The sequence below is a fragment of the Ambystoma mexicanum genome, chromosome 1p (genome assembly GCF_040938575.1).
Source record: "Ambystoma mexicanum isolate Mex_15411 chromosome 1p, UKY_AmexF1_1, whole genome shotgun sequence".
NCBI classification, from domain to species: Eukaryota; Metazoa; Chordata; class Amphibia; order Caudata; family Ambystomatidae; genus Ambystoma; species Ambystoma mexicanum.
The window spans coordinates 992,444,618-992,467,599 of record NC_090921.1 but is presented as its reverse complement, the minus strand read 5'-3'; the positions used below and the strand labels follow the sequence as shown (position 1 = coordinate 992,467,599).

General features: G+C 51.3%; 1 protein-coding gene across 7 annotated transcripts in view; it reads left to right on the top strand.

The window, feature by feature from the left end:
• CNOT1 (CCR4-NOT transcription complex subunit 1) overlaps positions 1-22,982 on the top strand; it is a 2,171,110-nt gene that overhangs the window by 1,293,240 nt on the left and 854,888 nt on the right. For all 7 annotated transcript variants that reach the window (XM_069654650.1, XM_069654658.1, XM_069654642.1 and 4 more), the window contains 2 exons: positions 36-146; positions 686-763. In XM_069654650.1, coding sequence (XP_069510751.1) covers positions 36-146; positions 686-763 — 189 coding nt within the window. The remainder of the gene's footprint in view (positions 1-35; positions 147-685; positions 764-22,982) is intronic.

Sequence of the window (22,982 nt, the reverse complement as noted above, 5' to 3'; positions counted from 1 at the left end):
CATATGTGGTGATCTCTTTAAATCATGTTTTACAGGACCTGGATGTTAAATCATTGCTGCTTGAAGCCTACTTAAAGGGTCAGCAGGAGCTCCTGTACGTTGTGCCGTTCATTGCCAAAGTCTTGGAGTCCAGCGTTAGGAGTGTGGTGAGCCCCTTCTATTTAAAAGTTGACCGCTATGAGGCAGTTTTGGCCTGTTTTTTCTGTCACCTAAAAATGTTCAAACCATTGCATGCAAGTTGACTAGCAAACCGTGTTCTAATATGATGGGGCCCAGTTTTGGGATGTGCTCTATTTTGTTGCAATCAGAAATCGACTCTGTTAAGAACGTTGTTGGCTCTACATTGAGGATTGTACAATTGTATTGCTAAAACACTAAAACCAGACAACTTGAAACCACCATTTGAACACATGCTAGTTTGTGATAGTTTGTATATATGGGTTTTAGTCCACATACATACTCTAATGTAAGTTAGTTGCAGAAATTCTGTATCTAATGGCCCACAAAAATGGCCAAAGTATTTCATACCTCGAGTTACTATTTTAAAAATCCTTATTAAATATTTTCTTGCCACTACAGTTGTAGTAGCACTATTTGCGCCAGGGGCCTGTGTAAGGATAGCATCCATTCCTGAAACTAACTTTTGTATAAACAGTTTAATCATTTTGTAATAATTTTCTTGTAGGTCTTCCGACCGCCAAATCCATGGACAATGGCAATTATGAATGTCCTAGCAGAGCTGCATCAGGAGCACGACCTTAAAGTAGGTGGTTTAAGTTCACTACTTTTAAAAGTATACTGTTTAGGACATTGTTTTTTTTAATTTATTTTTTTAACTTCTATTGACATCGGTGAAACCAGCTAATTGCTATAGCTTGTACCTGTGTACCTTCTTTTGGAGTCCAGTAAAGTCTTGTTGCTTTACTTCCCTTGCTGAACTAATTTATTCAATGGAGTGCCTTTCTTCAGAATCCTCATCGGATAGATAGCCAATCCAGCGCCACCTGATCGGAAAACCTTTCAACCGGGGGTGTTGTGAACCTCAACTTGGCCGTCAAGCCGTCTTGACTCGATGTCTCGGTCCTCGGCTGCGGGATTGATGTCAGTTGTCGTACTTCTCCTGCATGGGGTCTGACATGGATTCACATGCTCCTATTCCCAGTTGTCAGGCTGGGAATCCTCGGTAAAGAAAAAATCAGTTTCAGTTTCACTTCTGAACTGTCTTTCTCCTAGCAATCGATCACTGGTCTCTGGGTCATACTACCCCCAGCCAATGACTGCCCTCTGCCTAAGCACCTCCTCTGGCAGCCATCTTCAGATCGTTACTGCACGTTCAAGTGTTGGTAGTCCTCGTGCTATAGCTCTCGACCTTTTACTGCATTTTGCTGTGTTTTTTTTTTTTTTCTAAGTTTTGCTATATTTTTTGTTAATCGAGCCTCAAGATCCATCTTCTGGTTAACAAGGACACGTGTTTGGATTCTTCAGCGACCCAAAAGGGCAATTTTTAATCTAATTTCTTCTTGGAGGATTCCAGAAGCTTCTTCAAGGCCTACTCCGCGTGGACATGGCGGATGAGAAGGACTCGGCTCCTCTCTCAGGTTTGCCAACCTACAGAACGTCTTTTCGGATGACGGAATTCCCTGTGCCTTTACTGCCTGCACTCGGACCCGACACACGTGGAGGATGACTGTGCTGTTTGTCGGGAGATGGTGCCCCGCACTCGGACCGTCCGGCACAAGCGTCTCGAGTGGCTGCAGGCCAAGGCCCCTGCTCTGGGTGAGTCCCGGCAGCATGCCTCCCCTGCCCAGAAGAAAAAAGGTGATCGGTCTTCTAAGACCTTTTGAGGGCGCTGCTCCCGCAGGGACTCAACATAAGGCTAAGCACCGCGAGTCCACTGCCTCCAGGAGCGCCGTTGCTGCAAGCTCCTCGACGGCCAGGGCGAGTTCAGCGTCTCAGCGCCTTCGACCACAAGCCACCGCTCGGGATCTTCAAAGAGGAAATCGGACCATCCGGGCAAGCTCTTGAAGACTCAGACTTGCCCTGCAGAGAAGGCCAAGGGGGAGCGAGGCCCCCACCCTCCCCCTAAGGTGAAGGCCGCAGACTCGGCCAAAGCCATGAAGTCCCAAGTGCACCAGACGAAAACCCAACCTTCCATCGAGGGAGTGGCGGCAGCCCTCGCGACGGCTGCTGTGGTGGACCCGCAGGGCACAGCCCCAAAGACAAGAGTATCCCTGCCTGCCAGGAGGAATCCTCTTTCCAGCACATCGAGAAGACACTGTAAAAAATGATGGCAATCATTTCGCCTTCACCATCTCCCTTGGTTGCAGAGCAGGGTGGGGTGGGGGCCGGGGAGTACGGTAGTCCTCCAGGGCACGGACATCGCTTCAAAGGAGGAGCTCTCCAACCTCCTGATCCTCCAGGAGGGACGATACGTAGAGCAGGCCCTATGTGAGGGAGCACGGGGTTTGGGCAGAATCCTGTGCAGTACCCTTAGGGACCACTACACACAATTAAGACTACAAGTGGTAATAAAAGTTCACCTTTGGTACACGCCTGTACTACTATGTTAAAGTGGTAGCAGTAGCGGAGCAGCCAGGCTTATCACAAGAGTACATGAGCAGTAGCAGAGATTACACAAAGGGACCCCAATTAGTGTGACACTAGAAAACACTGATTCAAGGTTTCAGGTAAAAAATATAAGCATTTATTTTTAAACCATCTGTAAAACACAGCACTTCTATAAATTAAAAAAAACACACGTTAAATACACTACAAACAACCAATTCACTTGGCACAGTATAACTCAAGGTAAGTACCCTATGTTTTAACGGACCGGTGTTGTGAAACAAAAGACGTTACCGGCAATACATATGCGATCACTTTTTGACAGTAATGACAGTTCGGTCTTACGAAAGACACACGTATCAGCAGAAAGAAATGTTACCGGGGCAAAATCACAATTAGCACCTGAGTTAACAAGAGAGTTGGGGGCAAAAATCATAGGCAATACTTTTGTCAAGGCAGACAATTGGAGAACACTCGCTGACGAATACAAAATCTATAGGCCACAGCCAGTGTCAAGTGGAACCGGGGTTCCTATTGTCGGGGATCACACAGTCGGACAGTTTAAGATTCAACGTTGCCAGGAGTACTTGGATATTGTCAACAGAGGAAGCAAAAGTTATAAGGAGGGAAGACAAGGGCAAGCCTTGGATGAGGAGAAAAGGGATTCACCCTAGTACCTCGAAGCAGAATACAGTACCTTTATTCAAGGAAGAAGCTGGTGCCACGGCAGTTGTCCTGGTAGTTTCCTGCAGACCCACGGTTCCTGGTGCTTTGGTCGTGGAAACGAGGACGTCTGGAGAGGCCTGCACTACTCGGGGATGAAGCCAGCAGCAGCGACGATGAATAAAAGGTGCGCTCCTTTAAATTGGCTCTTCAGATGGCTATCCGAACCACTACAGCAGTGTGCAGAGATTTCGACCACGAAGAGGATCCTCTGGCTGTGGAAGATGAGCTGGTTAACCCCACCAGGCTCAAGGGAAGAAGACTCCAGACTGGATCTTCTCTGGTCGTCGAAGGGTAGATGGCTCAGGACTGCAGCAGGGCTTCACCGGGACGGGGTAGTTGCAGCAGCCATCTTCTCCGCTTCTCTTCGGTTTCCACCCCAAGAGTCCTGCCTTTCATGCGAAAATCCCCCATTCACACAGCCTGGCTGTCATTCACGCAGCAGGGGGGTTGTCCAGCCCAGACAACCACCTCAGCCAATCATGGCAAAGTGCGACTTGGGTTTCCTAGGATACCCTGTGCAGGGGGTAACTACACGCCTCCCTCACATTCAGCCCACCTAGACACCCAGGCGCCTAGAGGAGGGCTTCTTTGGCAGACGCCCGCCAAAAAACGGTGAACAAAAAAGGCAAACCTGGTTTGCTGCGCAAAGTAAAACACAAGAAGGATTTTAACAAAAAGAAATGGCGAATAAACCCGACCGGAGCCAAAGGAGTATTTGGTCAAGTGGGTTTATGTTCGAGGCTAATATAATAGCCTAAAACAATACCACGTTTATATAGTATAATCGCGGTAGAAAAGTTAGGGTAGATACCACTGCCACCAGCCAAGTCTAAATGTTAAAAGAGCAAAACAATGCTCTAGGAGATACAGATAAAAAGGGTTACGGATTAACCCTTTCCAATACTCCATGTAAGATGGGGTGTACTGGATCTGTGGTTAAATGTCTATGTAAAGTTAATGGCAACTTTACCCTTTTCTGGGGGACAGTAGTCATCCCAGAAATGGAGTCGGTGGGAAGTCTAAAAGACAACCCTGTGTCACTGCACTGAAGGTGCTGTGTAAGACACAAAAGAGTGGGGCTACTGAAATGGTGTGCTCCAGAGTCCACAATCACAAAAATAGATGAGATGCACATGGTAAAACACAGGTAAGAGTGGGGGGAAGCTCACTCTCTTACCAAGTGGAAAAAAAATAAACTCCAGAAATCCAGCAAAGCTGTTGAGGGACTCACTAGGTAAGGGAAATTAGCCATTGAATGAGTTCTCCCTAACAACGGCGAAGGTGGCGGCAAAGAGCAACAGGGCGTGAAGGACGCAGTAGACCAACCTAAGCCGCAAACGCCCTCCCCTCTATCACCACCACCTCAGCAACCACATGGGGACATCTCGGTGGACATTCTCACAGCTATGCATACCCTGTGCTCATAGATCCGGACAAGGATGCCTCTCGTAGGTGGCCACGGGAACATCGGAAGAACTACCATCCAAGAAGAGGAGGGTTCACTCCGTTCCACCTTTTGCTCATCCCGCCTCCCCCCGGCCCTTCTCCCAGAGGGATGAGACGGATCCAGACACGGCGACGGCAGCTTGGGGGGGGGGGGTGGGGGATCTCACGTCTCTGCCAGACGATAGGCTCGTTCCACGCCATGATCTCCAGGGCCTCGACGCTATTCCAGCTTGTCCCTGAGGAGAAGAGGGTTTTCTATACTAGCATCGGGAGGCAAAGAGGAAGATTGTGCTTTCCCTCTATTGGAAGAAATTTGGGACGAGGGGCTGTCTCTCATGAAGAAACAGTCTTCGGCCCCAGCGAAAAGGGACCGGTATGAGAAGACAAATCGTGCCTATGTTAACGAGAATTCTCTTACAAGGCTAATTTCCCAAACCTAGTGAGTCCCCCAGCAGCTTTGCTGGTTTTTTTGGGGTTTGTTTTTTTCTCCTGCTCAGAGTGAGAATCTTTTACTCCCACTCTTAGACATGATTTCAGGTATGTCTTTGACTTATGTGCTTATGGGCTATGGGTTTTCTTTTTACTCCATAGGGTATCATCTGTTTTTCTGTATGTGTGGTTCACAGCACCCTTAGTGCAGTACCACAGGGGTGTCGCAGTGACCCCCAAACATAGACTCCATACCCTAGGACTGACTACTGTCACCCAGGGCATGTAAAGTCACCATTGGCTTTACTAGTCCAAAATTGTGAACAGAACCAGTAGAAACCATCATATTGTGGAAGTACTGGTAAGGGGTAATTCGATTGCCCATAGGTCTGTTTTCGAGGTGGCTGGTGGCAGTGGTTACCACGCAAAATATTCCACCGGAATATTCTCTATGGGATTTTCCCATTGATTTTAAATGCACCACTTTTTGATGCAATGTTAAAGATACCGCCGGTTTATTTAATATTAAATCACGGGTTCGGTCTTTTTGCCAGAACTCGATTCTAAAATGGCATTTGTGTCAGTCTCTGTAACTCTGAGCAAGGTCGAGCTCTTTGTTCCACTATTTTGGCGGGCTTCTCCACAGAAGCCCTCCAAATGGTGCCACTCTGTCTGGGTTCCACAGGAAGGGTGGAGGGAGGAATTGGCACCCTGGACTGCGTTGCCTTAGCAACCCAAGTCGCACTCTACTCCGATTGGCCCGGTGGTGAGCCGGCCGGCTCACCACTTAGCATGTGTGATTGACAGCTAGGCTGATGAATGGGGGTTTTTCTGCATAAAAGCAGGGCCTTTGGGACTGGAACTTCAGAAGTCGCCACAGGACCTAAGAATCCAAAGAGAAGCCGCTGAGCCATCTGCAACGACACCCAACGGTGAAGCCCTGCTGCAGCCACCTCACCACTTTCCCAACGACAAGAGAAGATCGTCTGCTGGAGGAGTCTTCTTCCCCTGAGCTGGTGGGATCAACCAGTTCGCCCTTTTCGCCTTCCAAAGACGTCTCTTGGTCGAATCGCCCGTGCCAAGCACCCCGGGGCCGGATAGCCAAGCTCACCACTTTTGACCGCGAATAAAAGGACTGCACCTTTTAATCGGGAACTCCGCGGCTGGTTTCATCCCTGTGCAGTGCAACGACTAAACGTTTCCTCCTCAACAAGATCTTCTCCTCCCCTGGTACGAACCACGAACTTCAACCGCTGCCAGGAACAACCGCCCCCGCTGGAGCTTCCTTTCTCTTTAAGGTACTGTGTCCTGCCTGGCCTCCCTTTCTACAGATTGCTAAAGCTGGTGACCCATAAATCCTTGGCTTCTAAACTGGTTTGGCTCTAGGCCTTCTAACTATCTTTTGAATCACCCCAACCTCTTTTGAACACTCTGCAAAGACGTTCAGTGCACTTTAAACCGTGTGATCCTGGGCACATTTCGCTTTGCTCCATTTAAAGTGGGCCTGGCCTCTGAACTTTGGCTCTACAGTATAACCTACCTTTCTCCCCTTGCTCTGAACTCTTAAAAGTGTTGGGAACTGTTTTATTTCTATGCTCTCTTTTCCTCTCCCTTTTAACTGCATTATCAGAGTGCCATCTTGGTTAAGCACTCACCTCTGTTGTAACAAATAGTGTTTTAACCCTGACTTGTCTAACTATTGAGGGAGGTGTGTATACTTTTCATGACTGTTTTAACTTGCTTTTGATTGAGTGCTAGTATATGCCATAAAGTGTTTTAAATTAATAATTATATACTTTTTATACAGAGCTCTGGGCAGTGTTTGTGTGCTCTACTGTGTTTTGGCCCTATTGTGTATACTCTGCATACTGCCCTACTCTTCTTGAGAGAGGTCTGACTGCTCAGCCACAGCTACCAGGTTAATCTGGGTGGTGCAGACTGCTACCAATTGGGTTTACTGCTTACTCCTGTAGTCTTAATCTTTTTGCAGTGTTCTCCAAGGGAACTGCACAGGATTCTGTCTAACAGCCTACCTTTCGGACTTCTGGAGGAAAGTCCTTAAATTCTTCAAAAGGATTCAGAAGAGGTGCTTCGTCCTACCGTCAACCCTCCCGCTCGTCGGCCCAGGAGACCACTTCGATGTCAAAACAAGATTGATCCGGCTGTTGAGTCGGGCACCCACCCGTGCACCCCAGTGGGAGGCCGGCTGGCGAACTTGGTCAGCGTGTGGAAGACCATCGCCACCGACCGTTGGGTTCTGGACGCTCTCGTCCACAGACACACTCTAGAGTTTAAACAGAAGTGTCCCCATGTACCACCAGTGGCCCGCCAGGAAAACCACATCCCTCAGCTTCTGCTGGAGGTGCGCGCCATGCTAAAAAGGGTGCAATAGAGCTCGTCCCAAAGAGTCTCCGGCGTGACTCATTAATCATCGTCAAAACGAAGACTGGCTGTTTGGGGCCTATCCTGGACCTCCGCCGTCTTAACAAGTACATCAAGTCTCTAAAGTTTTGGATGGTGACTCTTTAGCACATGCTAGGACAGCTGGAAGAAGGATATTTTCGATTGTTGCTGGACTTGGAAAATGCCGATTTTCACATCCCCGTACGCAAGTGACACCAAGTACCTATGCTTCGTGGTTCAAGGGCGACATTACCAGTTCAAAGCCCTTCCCTTCGGATTGAAGTCGGCACCAAGAGTGTTCCCCAAGCGCCTGGTGCCGGTGCAGCTGCGTCTACGAGGAATCCACATGTACCCTTACCTGGCCGACTGGCTTATTCGGGCAAGCTCGAAGGACTTCGCCGTCGAAGACACAGCGAGGACCGTCCGACTCCTAACGGATCTGGGGTTCTCGGGGAACTATGCAAAGTCCTGCTTCATTCCATCGCAGGACATGCGGTTTCTGGGATCCCGACTCAACAGTGTCGTGCCTGGCGTCTCAGTCGGAGGAGAGGATAACGGCCATCTTGGGCAAGGTACAACGCCTGTTGGCCCTGAGGTCACAAGTCTCTACTCGGCATGTCGTCATGCATATACCTCATTCGGCTGTGCAAACTAGGGATGTGTCCGCTGCAGGAGTTCCTAGATGCCCATTGGATAAAAGTGGCTAGAAGCTTCGTGGACAAGATCGCACTCGACAAGAGTTTCCGTCGAGCAACACGGTGGTGGGGAGTGCGCGCACATCTGTCTGCAGGAACATATTTCCAGACCCCACCTCATCAGGAGACTGTCACGACGGACGCCTCTGTGGAAGGATGGGGAGCACACACCGGAAGTCATGATGCAAGAGGCCTGTGGCTACCAGAGGAGACTACGTTGCACATCGTGTTGGAGCTGCGGTCAATGTTTTGGGCCCTCAAGTCCTTCCGTCCCTCAAGGGCATGGTGGTATGGGTCTTCAGACAACCCCACCACAATGCTCTACATCCGGAAGCCGGGTGAACCAAATCCCCGGCCGCAGGACCTTTTGGCACTGGGCCGTAGCCCAGGGGATGTTACTCATCCCGTTTCATCTGGCAGGAGTGAAAAACAGTCGCCGACTCTCAGCAGGGAGCTACGCTCTTGCCACGATTGGGAACTTCGGTAGGACCTAGTGGATCACTTGTTCCGCAGATGGGGAAATCCCCAGATCGATCTGTTTGCGACAGCGTTGAATACTAAGTGCCGGAGGTTCGCCAGCAGGTTTCCCCAGCTGGGGATTTTTTCACCTGGGACGGCCTGGTTCTGTATGGGTTTCCTCTGTTGCCATTGCTTCTTAGACTAGTCGGATCAACTCAGATGGTCCGGGTGCTGGATGATTCTCGTCACAATGGCGTGGCCGAGGCAGATATGGTACCCGGACCTTCTGGACACAGCGTCCCCTCCAGTCAAGCTTCCTGTGGTTCCAGATCTTCTCGCCAGGGAATCGGGCGCAATTCTGCACCACGGCCCAGGATCCCTGAACCTGAAGTCCTGGCTCCTGCAGCACTAAAGTTTGAGGGCTAGGATCTCCCGGCGGATCGTAAGGAGGTGCTCGCCAAGGCCAGAGCTTCATCTACTTTCAAATGCTCTGGCCACAAGTGGAAGAGGTTTGCCGTTTGGTGCCGTACTCGGAAGATCCGCCCTCTACGACTCACTGCTCCGCAGGTGCTTCTCTATTTGTTTTTGTTGGCCAAGGCAGCACTTGCCCATGCTTCCATCAGTTTATCTGGCGGCTATCTCCTGCTACACCAGATCTCCTGGACGGTCATCCTTATGGTTGTATCGATTGGTCAAGGGGTTCGTCAAAGGACTATTTCGCTCGTTTCCACTGGTGAAGGTTCCGGCCCCTTTGTGGGAGCTAAATGTGGTGCTCACTAGGCTCATGGGTCCTCCGTTCGAGCCTATGTATTCAGCGCCACTGAAATTTGTTGTGGAAAGCAGGTTTTCTTGTGGCCAACACCTTTGCACGACGAGTGGGAGAGATCCAGACCCTCTTGTAAACCACCTTATTTGACCTTCCACGAGACAAAGGTAGTGCGGCAGATGCACCCCTCATTCATGCCCACAGTGCCGTCGGATTTTCATCTAAACGAGCCCTTGGTGTTACCTGTATTCTTCCTGATGCCTTTGTCACCGACTGAGAGGACTTGCACTTGCTGGATTTGGCTAGAGCGCTGAAGTTCTATGTGGACCGCACAAAAAGAGTTTCCGGAAGACGTCACAGCTCTTTGTGAACTTTGGCCCTGTGAACCATGGGAAGGCCCTCTCCAAGGCTTCCATTTCCAGGTGGCTCTCCGGCTGCATCACTCATGGTCACCGGTTGGTAAAACGACCGTTGCCTGGCCGTCCGAGTGCCCACTCGACCAGAGTGATTTCTGCAACTACAGCGTTCCTGTCTGGTGTGCCCCTGCTTGACATCTGCAGGGCTGCTACGTGGAGGTTGACGCACACCTTCACGAAGTTCTACTGCGTCGAAAGGGATTCCAGGGAGGAGTCCAGAGTCGGCAAAGCAGTGCTGCACAACCTGTTTGCTTGAAGGTGAGCCTGGTGAGGAGTTAAGAGATGCTTAATGTTGCGATGCTTAATGTTGAACCTTGCCACCTCCTGTGGTTGTGCATGTGTGTACTGCTATGTATTCTTGTATTCATGAGCATGTGAATCCATACCAGTCTCCATGCTGGAGAAGAAACAAGTTCTCCAGCATGGGGTCTGGCATGGATTCACATGCTCATGAATATTCCCCGTCGTCAGGCTGGGAATCCTCGGTAAAGAAAAAACCAGTATCAGTTTCGTTTCTGATCTGTCTTTCGTAGTAATAACCAATCACTGGTCTCTGCGTCATACTGACCACAGCCAATGACTGCCCTCTACCTAAGCACTGCCTCTGGCAGCCATCTTCAGATTTTTACCGCACGTTCATGTGTTGGGATCCTCGTGCTTTTGCTCTCGAGCGTTAGTGCTATTTTTTCACGTTTTTTCTCAAAAACTTCGTTTTTTTCGGTCAAAAGAGCCTCAAGCTCCACCGACTTTCCATCCGATCAACGGGGACCCGTTTCGGATTCGTCTGCGCCCCTCAAGGGTGAAGATTTCGTCGAGCTACGCTTTTGGAGGACTCCAGAAGTTTCTCAGGCCCGGCTATGGCCCAGGAGAAGGGAGGCTCGACGCCCGGAAAGCTGTTCAGGGTCTGCCCTGGATGCCAGCTGCAGAACGTCTTCAAGGAGGACGAACACTCATTTTGTCTTTACTGCCTACATGAGGACAAGACGCACGTGGAGAAGGACTGTGCGTTTTGCGGCAACATGTCGGAGCGGACCATGAAGGACCGCCATCAACGTCTCGCCAACTGGCTAGAAGGGAAGAGCCCGTCCGGCGAGAAGATGAGGAAGAAATCCGAGCGGTCTTCTAAGACCTTTGAGGACGCGACGGGGGTCCAACATAAGGCCAAGCACCGCGAGTCCGCTGGCACCGGGAGCGCCGAACGGTCGGGCTCTACGGGCGCCAGGCAGGGCGCACCCTCCCCGGCACCATCAACCACGAGCCAACGCTCTGGGTCGGGTAAGAGGAAGGCCGAGCACCCGGTGAAGCTCCTGGAGAGGCCCCGGTCGAGCTCGAAGGCGGAGGGGGAGCGAGGCAGTGTCCCCCCCCCCCTCAAGGATAAGGCGGTGAGCGCACCTAAGGTGGTGAAGGCCTTAATCCATCCAGCCAAGCCCTCTATCGAAACTGTTGCGGCGGCCCTGGCTCAGCCTGTGGAGGCTACACCAGTGGTGGCGACCTCGGGGCTCAGAGTCTCCCTGCCACCTCGGAGGGAGTCCTCTTTTTTGCCCATCGATAGGACCCCCGTGAAATCCCCCGTGGGGAAGAAAAAGGGGGGGGGGCAGGGCGTCGTCGTAGATTCGGCCCCAACCTCGGAGGAGGAGCTGGTCGAGGTCTTAAGCCAAGGCTTCGGCGTGGAAGAAGACCGGCCCGTCGGGATGGATCCCGACGCAGGTGACGACGACATCGTCGAGGGTACCGACGGGGCCCCTGATCGCCCGTCGGATTCCCCTCTGCCAGCGCCGCGAGACAACTCGGCGGCTATTTTGTTGGCTATACAGTCCTTATGCTCTGAGATAAGGACGAGACTACCGTTGCCGACGGAACCTCTCCCGTCGGGGGACCCAGAACCGGGACCTTCTGGTGTTCCCCCTACCAAGAAAAGAAGGATCCACCCTCCACCTCCTTTTCAGCCGTCGCGCCCCTCCCAGCCCTCCTCCCCGTCCACCCGAGGGGATGATACGGGGACTGACACGGCAGCGACGGGTACGGACGACAAGGTATACGACGAGGATTTACCGTCGTCGCCTCCCACCAGGGCTTCTCCGCCCGACGAGATTGGATCGTTCCACTCAATGATCGCCAGGGCATCCGAGCTTTTCCAACTCTGCCCTGAGGAGAAGAAGGAAGGTTTCCTTTATCAGCGGCGCGAGGCCAAGAGGAAGACGGTCCTCGCGGTGCCTCTATTGGACGACATTTGGGATGAGGGCCTCACCCTCCTCAAGAACCCGTCCACGACGCCAGCTAGAAGAGACCGGTACGAGAAAAAGTACCGGGTCCCGGACACGGCCCCCCTGTGCCTCCGGGCGCAGCCTACCCCGGACTCCGTCGTCTCCGCGGCGGCCAGGAAGAAAGCGGGGGGGGTGCGGCCTCCACTTCGACTTCCCCACCGGACGGCGAGGGAAAGAAATTGGACGCTATGGGACGCAGAGTCATCTCGTCTGCAGCGACGACGATTAAAGCTGCCAACGCCTTGGCTATCGTGGCCCGATACGACAGGGAGCTCTGGTACAAACTGGCTCCCCTGCTGGACTTCTTGCCGGACGACAAGAGGGCGGAGGCCCTGGAGATCCTGCAGGAAGGTGAGGTGGCTTCGGACCACGCCATTACCGTTGCGACGGACATCGCCGACACTGGGTTCCGCCAGTTAGGCAACGGCGTTTGCCTTAGGCGGCGTGGATGGCTCAAGGCTACGGACTTCCGTCAAGACGTTCAGACCAGAGTCCTGGACATGCCCTTCGACGGGAACAACCTGTTTGGGAAAACGGTGGACGATTCCCTTCAGGCTATTAAAGCGGACACCGAGACGGCCCGGGCCCTTGGAGTTCTGCAACGATGACGGACGCCCTTTCGGAGCAGCGGAGGCAAGGGCGCCTCCAAAGGTTCCGGCGGCGGTTTCTCCTCCTACCGTCAAGCGTCCCGCTCATCATCTCAGGAGGCCTACAGAGGACGAGGCAAGCCTGGCGGACCCCGCCGTCGTCGCCAAGGACAAGGCACTAAAGCCTCGTCGAAGCAGGATTCAACCGGCCGGGGGGTCGGGCCCCCACCGAAGCACCCCGGTGGGAGGCCTGCTGGCGAGCTTCGTCAGCGTGTGGGAGTCCATCTCCACCGACCGTTGGGTGCTGGACGCCTTGGCCCGGGGCACGCGCTCGAGTTTCAAGGAAAGTGTCCGCGCGTCCCCCCCGTGGCCAGGAAAGAACTTCACGTCCCTCAACTCCTCCTGGAGGTGAACGCGATGCTCAAGAAGGGCGCCATCGAACTCGTCCCAAAGAGGCTGCGGGGCTCCGGAGTCTACTCGAGATACTTCCTCGTGAAGAAGAAGACGGGGGGGTGGCGCCCTATCCTGGACCTGCGACGTCTGAACAAGTTCATCAAGGCGCAAAAGTTCCGGATGGTCACCCTCCAGCACGTCCTCGGTCAGCTGGAGGAAGGAGACTTCCTGTCGTCGTTGGATTTGGAGGATGCCTACTTCCACATTCCCATCTTGAAGGGGCACCGAAAATTCCTCAGGTTTGTGGTCCAAGGGCGGCATTACCAGTTCAAAGCCCTCCCCTTCGGTCTACGGTCGGCACCCAGGGTGTTCACCAAGTGCCTCGCACCGGTGGCGGCTCAGCTGCGCCGCGAAGGGATCCACGTCTATCCCTACCTGGACAACTGGCTCATCCGAGCCAAGACAAGGGAGCTCGCCGTGGTCCCAACGGCAAGGACCGTCCAACTTCTCACGGACCTGGGATTCTCCGTGAACTACGCCAAATCCCACCTGGTACCCGCGCAAGACACTCTGTTTCTGGGAGCGAGGCTCAACACAGTGTCCCTTCGGGCCTCCCCGTCGGAGGAGAGGACCAGGACCATCCTGGGCAAGGTACAGCGGATGTTGGTGGCCGACGCGGCCAAGGTGAGGTCCATCAAGTCCCTCCTCGGAATGATGTCTTCCTGCATCTACCTCATTCCCATGTGCAGGCTCCGGATGCGCCCATTGCAGGAGTTCCTGGACGCGCGCTGGATCCAAACGACGGGCAACTTCGAGGAAAGGATCACACTCGACGAGAGTTTCCGACGAGCGATCCGGTGGTGGGGCACCCGCGCGCATCTGACGGCGGGCATGGACTTCCAGACCCCATCCCACCAGGAGACAGTGACCACGGATGCCTCCCTGGAAGGGTGGGGAGCGCACACCGAAAATCTGCACGCAAGGGGCCTTTGGCTCCCGACGGAGAAATCCTTACATATCAACGTCCTGGAGCTCCGTGCAGTGTTTTGAGCCCTCAGGTCCTTCCTTCCGTCCCTCAAGGGCAAGGTGGTGAGGATCTTCACCGACAACACCACCACCATGTTTTACATCAGAAAACAGGGCGGAACCAGGTCCCCAGCACTGTCCAAGGAGGCGCAGGACCTGTGGCATTGGGCAGTCACCCAAGGGATGTTTCTGGTGCCGTTTCATCTGGCAGGGATAAAAAACACCATCGCCGACTCACTCAGCAGGGAGCTGCGCTCGTGCCACGAGTGGGAACTACGGCAGGATCTGGTGGATCGCCTCTTCCGACGGTGGGGCACACCCCAGATCGACCTTTTCGCGACGGCGACGAACTCCAAGTGCCGGAGGTTCGCCAGCAGGTTCCCCCAGGCGAGGAGCATGGGCGATGCTTTCTCGTTCCCCTGGGAGGGCCTGTTCCTCTACGCGTTCCCTCCTTTGCCACTGCTAATCCGGCTCGTCAACCAGCTCAAGAGGTCACGGTGCAGGATGATCCTCGTCGCACCTGCGTGGCCGAGGCAGATATGGTTCCCGGACCTTCTGGACTTGTCAGCGTCCCCGCCAATCAAGCTGCCGGTGGACGCGGATCTGCTCTCCAGGGAAGGAGGCGCCATCCTCCACCACGACCCGAAATCGCTGAACTTGCAGGCCTGGCTCCTGCAGCGCTAGAGTTTGGAGGATACGACATACCGGCCGACTGCAGAGAGGTTCTTGCAAAGGCCAGAGCGTCCTCGACTCTTAAATGCTACGGACACAAATGGAACAGGTTCTCTGTCTGGTGCCACGCACAGAAGATTAACCCTCTACGGATTACGGCTCCCCAAGTTCTGCCGTACCTGCTGACGCTGGCCAAAGCTGGACTGGCACACGCGTCCATCAAGATTCATCTTGCTGCGATCTCCCGATACACCAGAACCACGGGACGGACGTCCTTGTGGTCTCATCGTTTGGTGAAAGAGTTCATGAAGGGACTGTTCAGATCGTTCCCGCCGGAGAAGGCTCCGGCCCCGGCGTGGGAGCTCAACGTGGTGCTGACCAAGCTCATGGGACCTCCGTTCGAGCCTCTGCACTCGGCCCCATTGAAGTTTCTGTCGTGGAAAACAGCGTTTCTTGTGGCCATCACCTCCGCACGACGGGTGGGAGAGATCCAGGCCCTTTCCTGCAAGGCCCCGTACTTGACTTTTCACGACACGAGGGTAGTGCGCAGGACGCACCCCTCCTTCATGCCCAAGGTACCGTCGGACTTCCATCTCAACGAACCCTTGGTGTTGCCTGTGTTCTTCCCGTCGCCTTCGTCGCCGGCTGAGAGGTCTTTGCACTCGCTGGATGTGGCTAGAGCGCTGAAGTTCTACGTGGACCGCACAAAGTGTTTTCGGAAGACGTCACAACTCTTTGTGAACTTTGGACCTGTCAATCAGGGGAAGGCTCTCTCGAAGGCTTCCATTTCCAGATGGCTCTCCGGCTGTATCATGTACTGTCATCGGTTGGCAAACCGACCGCTGCCCGGCCGTCCGAGAGCCCATTCCACCAGAGCGATCGCAGCTACCACGGCGTTCCTTTCTGGTGTGCCCCTGCTGGACATATGCAGGGCTGCTACGTGGAGGTCGACGCACACCTTCACGAAGTTCTACTGCGTCGATCGGGATTCCAGGGAGGAGTCCAGGGTCGGCCAAGCAGTGCTGCGCAACCTGTTCGCCTGAGGTGAGCCTGGTGAGGAGGTAAGATGCTTAATGTTGAGTTTGATGTAATGCTTAATGTTGAGCCTTTGCCACCTCCCGTGGTTGTGCATGTGTGTACTGCTATGTATTCTTTATTCATGAGCATGTGAATCCATGCCAGACCCCATGCTGGAGAAGGAACAAGTTACTTACCTGTAACTGTTGTTCTCCAGCATGGGTCTGGCATGGATTCACATGCGAACCCTCCCGCCTACCCCTATGCGGCTCTTCACTTGGTCATACTGCCACTTCACGTGCTTCCAAATCTGAAGATGGCTGCCAGAGGCGGTGCTTAGGTAGAGGGCAGTCATTGGCTGTGGTCAGTATGACGCAGAGACCAGTGATTGGTTATTACTACGAAAGACAGATCGGAAACGAAACTGATACTGGTTTTTTCTTTACCGAGGATTCCCAGCCTGACGACGGGGAATATTCATGAGCATGTGAATCCATGCCAGACCCATGCTGGAGAACAACAGTTACAGGTAAGTAACTTGTTCCTTACTTACCTGGAACTGTTTTTCCCCAGCATGGGTCTGTCATGAGTTCACATGCAAACCCTCCTGCCTACCCTTCTGCGTCTCTTCTCTTGGTCCTACTGCCACTTTACGTGCTACCAAATCTGAAGATGGCTGCCAGAGGAGGGGCTTCGGTAGTGGGCAGTCCTAGGCTGGGGGCAGTATGACCCAGAGACCAGTGATTGGTTGTTAGGAGAAAGACAGTTCAGAAGTGAAACTGAAGCTTATTTTTTCTTTACTGAGGATTCCCAGCCTGACTGAGAATATGAGCATGTGCATCCATGCCAGACCCAAGCTGGAGAACAGTTACAGGTAAGTAACTTGTTCCATATACTGCTTCATTACATCCCCGTACCTCAGTTCCTTTGTTCTACGAGCTAAGCGTGCTGCTCGAGAGGAACACTGCTCGTTAACTTTGATTTTTCACTCAGCTTTTTTTGTTGTTTTTCGCTTTGTGTGTTTGACCATGTCTGCGCCCCTGTCTATAGATTCAAAAGCTGCAGGCACTGCAGCTCAAAAATGTCTCACTGATCTGCACGACATCTGCATGTGGTGCCTCTGCACCGGTCACGACCCTGAGGGCTGTACGTCATGTGGCAAATGGGTCGGAAGTCCATCTGGAAACGGGCAGCGAAGCTCACGGTACGCCGACCTCCCTTTAAATCCCTGGCGCAGTTGACTGTTTGGTTGTCTGAGGCCGGAACGGAGGAGCCTTCTCAGAAAAGCATGAGGCACCTGTGAAAAACCAAAAATAGAACTCATTCACTAAGCCAGTCGTCCTCTTCCTGCTGTCACAAGAAGAAGCAACCCCACTGACGGACGTAAGTCGGATTCTTCTAGTGAACGTATTAAGTCATGGCCGACGTCCAATGCTGAATGGAAGGAATTAAAGACCCAGATGCTAGACATGTTTTAAAAAGACTGCTGTGGTTACGGGTGAACCCTCCATGTTGCAAAACCCAGTAGCTCCATCAGCGATACTGGCCCCAGATCAAAACCTGTCACGAGCCAATTGATGTCAGTGGAGCCATCTAGCTCGGCGCAGAGCAAGGCAATATTTGGTACCATTTCTTGCCAGCGCGCCTCGGGAGCTGTTGCCAAACAAGTTCAAGGTAGGTTGACGAGTGGTCTAGGCTAATCCTCAAGAGGTGGTGAGCTTGTAAGGGGTCCAAAATGAGCACAGAGTGAAACACTCAAGGAACACACTTATACAATTGGGTATCAAAATACCTCTTTACTTATTGCCAAACAGTGAAAAATGAGTAACCAGTAATGCTATCACACACCACAAATGGGTACAGATACACAATCACTGGAATAGGGAAAAATACATATCAAAACCCCTGAAAAGTAAGGTACAGATTAGTATAAGCCCTAGAGGTCCATAGAGATACAATCTTGGCTTCAGAAGTGCATTCCTAAAATGTATGGGGCTTTGTGCTAAAAAAATTCAGCAAAGTTCCATACAGTTTTGTGAAGCTGGAAAAAATTAAGGTGGGGTTACTGGGGTCCAATGACAGTTCCAAAGGTTAGGGGGCAAGTTAATCTAACTGACAAATGTGTCCCCATCTTTCGGAGTGCTTTTGTGAACCATTGCAAAGCCAAATTATTACACAAGTTTATGAAAGTTATATAAGGGAGTTAGGGGTTCACTACAACTCTCCCCTGTACTAAGATTCTTCGTAGGACTTGCCAGGTCTGCTTAAGAGGGTCCGATGTCGCTTTTCCTGCTGTCTGCCTCGGCTCTTGATCCCCAGGGGCTGCAGGTTTCAGCACCCCTCCCGTCTGACTAATCTGGTGTTAGGCAAAGTTTGTATGCAGTACCCTTTGGGACCACTACACACACATAGGACTACAGGTGTAAGCAAGCACCAACCTTTGATACAAGTCTGTTCTACGCAGTTTTGTGGTAGCGTTGCTGAGCAGTCAAGCTTATCTCAAGAGGGAATGTGAGCTGTAAGGATGTTATAAACCCTTATTTTATTTGTGAAACACTTATTAATTTGTCAGTTATAAAACATTCACTAGAAGTAGGCAATCTATATCGCACAAATATACTTCACAATATCAGGTTCGGAGGCATTTAAACTACTTTGAAGGAGGAGCAAAATGGCATTCAGAGCATTTGAATTGGGAGCAAAAAGGCAGAAGTAAAGAAAACTAATATTAGTTGCACTTTATTTTTTACATTTTTTTTGCATTTTATAGTTGGATTTATTTCTAGTGTCGAATTAGATCCTCGATGGATGCAGCATCGCACGAATTTCCTGCCCCATGACCTTGGCGGGAAGGTTGCTATGGAACTTGGTGCGGACCATGCCACTGTTACCTTGGGTACGTTTTACCTTCCCCCATATCACACGGGTCTTATTGGGTTTGCCACCAGGAGTCACTGTTGTTCTTGGCTTTGTATACGTAGGTGCATCGCTTGCCCAGGTAGAAGTCGGTCTCATCTCGTGCATAGACAACCTTCAATTTTTAAAAGGGTTGTGTGCTCTCTGATTTCGGAGCCCCCGTTTGTAGCCAGCAAAAATAACCTTGCTCCACAATCTTCCAGACGTTTTGAGGGGATTACAGTCCGGCTTTTAGCAGGTCTAAACCGGGATCCAAGATGGAGCGAAGAACATTTACAGTTACTCTTAAACAGTGCAATTTAGTTTGAGTTCCCCAGAAGAGTTCATTCAATGCAATAGGTTAGGCCAAAGTCAATGGAACAAAGTCTTGTATAGGATAAAGCAGTTCTGGAAGTTAAACAGAAAAGTCTTCGCCAAAGTTCTCAGAAGTAGTTTGTAAAAGAAAGATTCATATGTTGGGTTACAAGCTGACGAGGCCTGCAAGTTGCCAAAGTTTCAAGCACTTTCGCAGTGAGAGGTAAGTTCTCTCGGTTGGGTTTTCACAGTACCTTACAATGAAGAAAAAGATGCAGCTGAAGACATCTGTTCCTGGCAGTTCCTGCAGATCTCGCTGTTCCTGCAGATCTCCATGTTCCTGAGCCTCAGGCATAGGGAGGATGTTGGGGTGCTCCTTCACTGGGACTGGTCAAAAAGCTGGCAAAGGCAAATCTTCAATTCTGGTAGCTGTAGTCAAGCACACAAACTGGTGTCCTTCTCCCTGGCTATTCGGTTTCCAGAAGCACTTTGAGGAAAATACAACCAGCTCCGAGAATGGTATCCAGGTGGTTTAGTGTCGAATTGATTGGTCCCACCAACTCAAAGGGAGAAGTGGTCCTTGCAGGGCTTCTCTGTCAAGATGAACTTAGCGATTCAGACCTGCAGCAGGGCTTCACCGTACAAACCAATGGTCCTCGTTTTCGATTCTTTCGTTCCAGTGGTTGACTCTGCCTTCCAAGCCAAGAGAGTTGCCTTTATTCAGTTCACACCCATTTATTCCAGCCTAGCGGTCACTCACCCAGCAGGGTGGCTTTCCTTGCCGGACAGTCAGCCAGCCAATCACCACATAGTGCATTTGGGTCTCCTAGGATACGAAGCACAGGGAGTTTCGGGCATCTCCCTCACCTCCTACCCACCCCAGACACTCAGGCGCCAGAGGCAGTCTTCAGTCCTGAAGCCCGCCAAAGGCGAATGGAAAAAAGGAACCAGACTAGGTTTGACGCGCAGAGCAAAACTCGACCTTTCCACAAAGAAATGGTGAAAAATGACGACCGGGACCTGTTTTTAGAAAGGTGCTCAGACACCATCTTGAAAAACATGGCTCCCGTGATTTAACGCTACCGGTGTTCGCGGTCGGAACAAATCATGGTAATTTGTTGTAAAACCACTGCCACCAGCCATTCTGAGAGGAAAGGGTAGCATTTGACTGCTACATGAGTATCTAGACACAGGGGAAAATAAGTAACCCCTCCAGCACTCTATTGTAAGATAGGGTGTGCTGGGTCTAGGAATTTGAAAAGACTAGTAAAGTCAATTTGACTTTACTTACTCTGGGAAACAGTAATTTATCCCAGAGAAGGTATTTGAGGGTGCTGTGTGACACAAATTAAAAGATGATGCTTATGGAGTTGGTTAGACTCCAAAGAAAACGCAAGAGTAAAACGCATTTCAAAACGCATGAGAGAGTGGGGGAAAAGGGTCACACTCTCTCCAGGTAAAAAAATCAAGTCCTCAAAATCCAGCAAAGTTGCTGGGGTTTGCTAAGGTGAAGGGAATTAGCACATTTTTGAGAATACTCCCTAACAGTCAGCCTTCACCCCCACCCCCCCTTTTGCCACCTGGACTTGGTGGATCCTCAGCGTCTGCTATAAGACTTACCTCTGTGAACTGTCATGTCCTAGCATCAAGGGGACACATGATAGGAGATTAAGTCTGATTGCAGCAAGTGAATCCTCTTGCGTCGCCGTGCATTGGTGGCTGTCATCAAACTGCTTGCATGCATCCAGCCCTGTCCTGATGGGGGTGTGGGGGGGCCTGCATAGTTCTTTTGCATCTTCCAACCTGAAGAACTTGCAACAGCATTAGTCGCTGACATGAGAAGTGCTCAAACCTGCAACCCTTGGGCATCAAGGGCAGACGCTGACGGCAGGAAAGGGGACCTTGGACAATCTTCGGAAGACTGATAAATATTAAGAAGAATCTGAGTACGGGGGGTGAGTTGTAAACTTGCTTAACTGAACCCTAACTCAATCTAGTTTTGATATCTTTTCGAAAATTTGATAATAGTTTGGTTTTGCCATTGCTTGTTCACGCAAGCACCCCGAACGTTGGGGATACTTTTGTTAAAACAGCTTGTCTTCTACCACTCTGAACTATTCATTGGACACAAGAGACCCTACACTCTTTTTTTCTCCAGCCGCACTAAACTGTATGGAACGTTGCTGAATGTTTGGGCGCAGGACCCATACATTTTAGGGATGGACTTCTGAAGTAGGGATTTAATCTGTGGACCTGTAGTGCCACTACTAATCTGCACCTACATTTTCAGAAGTTTGATATGTATTTTGCCCTACTCTGGTGATTGTGTAGAAGTATCATTTTAATTGTTGTTTCATTCATTACCGGCTAGTCATTTTTCACTGTTTTTTGGCCATAAGTAAAGAAGTATTTGTATACATGTTTAGCTAAGTGTGTCCCTGGACTGCTTCACTGTGGATTACAGAGAAATTGGATGAACTTTTGAGCACAAGTCCCAATCTTGGATGGACTATTAAAGTAAGGGTTGTATTTTTGTGGACTGTAGTGCTTCATACCAGTGCTCAACTATACAGGGGCTTTATATGTATTTTGCTCCAGTGATTGTATATATGCATCCATTATTATTGTTGATTGATATTACCTGTTAGACCGATTTCTCATTGTTATATGGCCATAAAACAAGTGTTTTTACATCTGGCTGTCTAGGTGTAATACCTGACTTTGCACTGTGTGGACTCATTGAGGACCTCTTACAAGGTCACCACCACTTGAGTTAGCCTAGACCACTCTCCTCACTACCTTGAACTGGTTTGGCTACAGCTGAGTTGTCCCTGTCACTATACAAGCTGGCCTTCTATACGTATTGCCACCAAGCCAGAGTATAGAAAATCAGTCCCAAGAGTACTCGCATATTTCTCTAGCATGGGGCCTGGCATGGATTCACGTGCTCATGAATATTCCCCGTCAGGCTGGGAGTCCTCGCTAAGAAAAAATTGGATTTTCACTTCTGAACTGTTTTTCTACTAACAGCCAATCACTGGTCTCTGGGTCATACTGCCCCCAGCCAATGACTGCCCTCTACCTAAGCCCCTCCTCTGGCAGCCATCTTCAGATTTTTACTGCACGGTAGTGGTTTGTGTCCTCGTGATTAGCTTTCTGGCTTTTTACTCCGTTTTGCGCTTTTTTAGTTTTCTCTATTTTTTGGTCAATCGAGCCTCAAGCTCCATCATCTGACTAACGGGGATTCGTTTTTCAGCACTTTACGCCCCTCAAGTGCCATTTATCGTTGAATTTCCCTTCTTGGAGGATTCCGGAAGATTCTTTAAGGTCTACTCCGCGTGGACATGGCTGAAGATGGATACTCCACGCCTTTGTTCAGCATCTGCCCTGGATTTGGACTAAGGAACATTTTCCTGGACGATGGGCACTCCCTGTGCCTTTACTGCCTACATTCCGTCCAAACGCACGTGGAGACGACCTTTGCGTTCTGCAAGGATATGGTGCCTCACACCATGAAGGACCGTCGCAAGCGGCTCTCGGAGTGGCTCCAGAAGATGATCCCCGGGCAGCAATGCTCACCCAGCAAGAGGAAATCTGAGGGGTCTTCTAAGACCTTTGAGGGCACTCAGGCGACGGGTGCCAAACATAAGGCAAAGCACTGCGAGCACACGGGCACCGGGAGTGCCATTGGGACGGGCTCCTCGGCGGCCAGATCGGGAACATCATCTCCGGCAACCTCGACCACGGGCCAACGCTCCGGGTCAGCGAAGAAGAGAGTCTGACCATCCAGGTAAGCTTCTGGAGAAGTCCCAGCCGACTCCGACAGAGAAAGCCAAGGTGGAGCGGGGATCTGACCCTCCCCTCGGGGTGAAGGCCTCGAGCGCGCCCAATGTTGTTAAGGCCCAGGT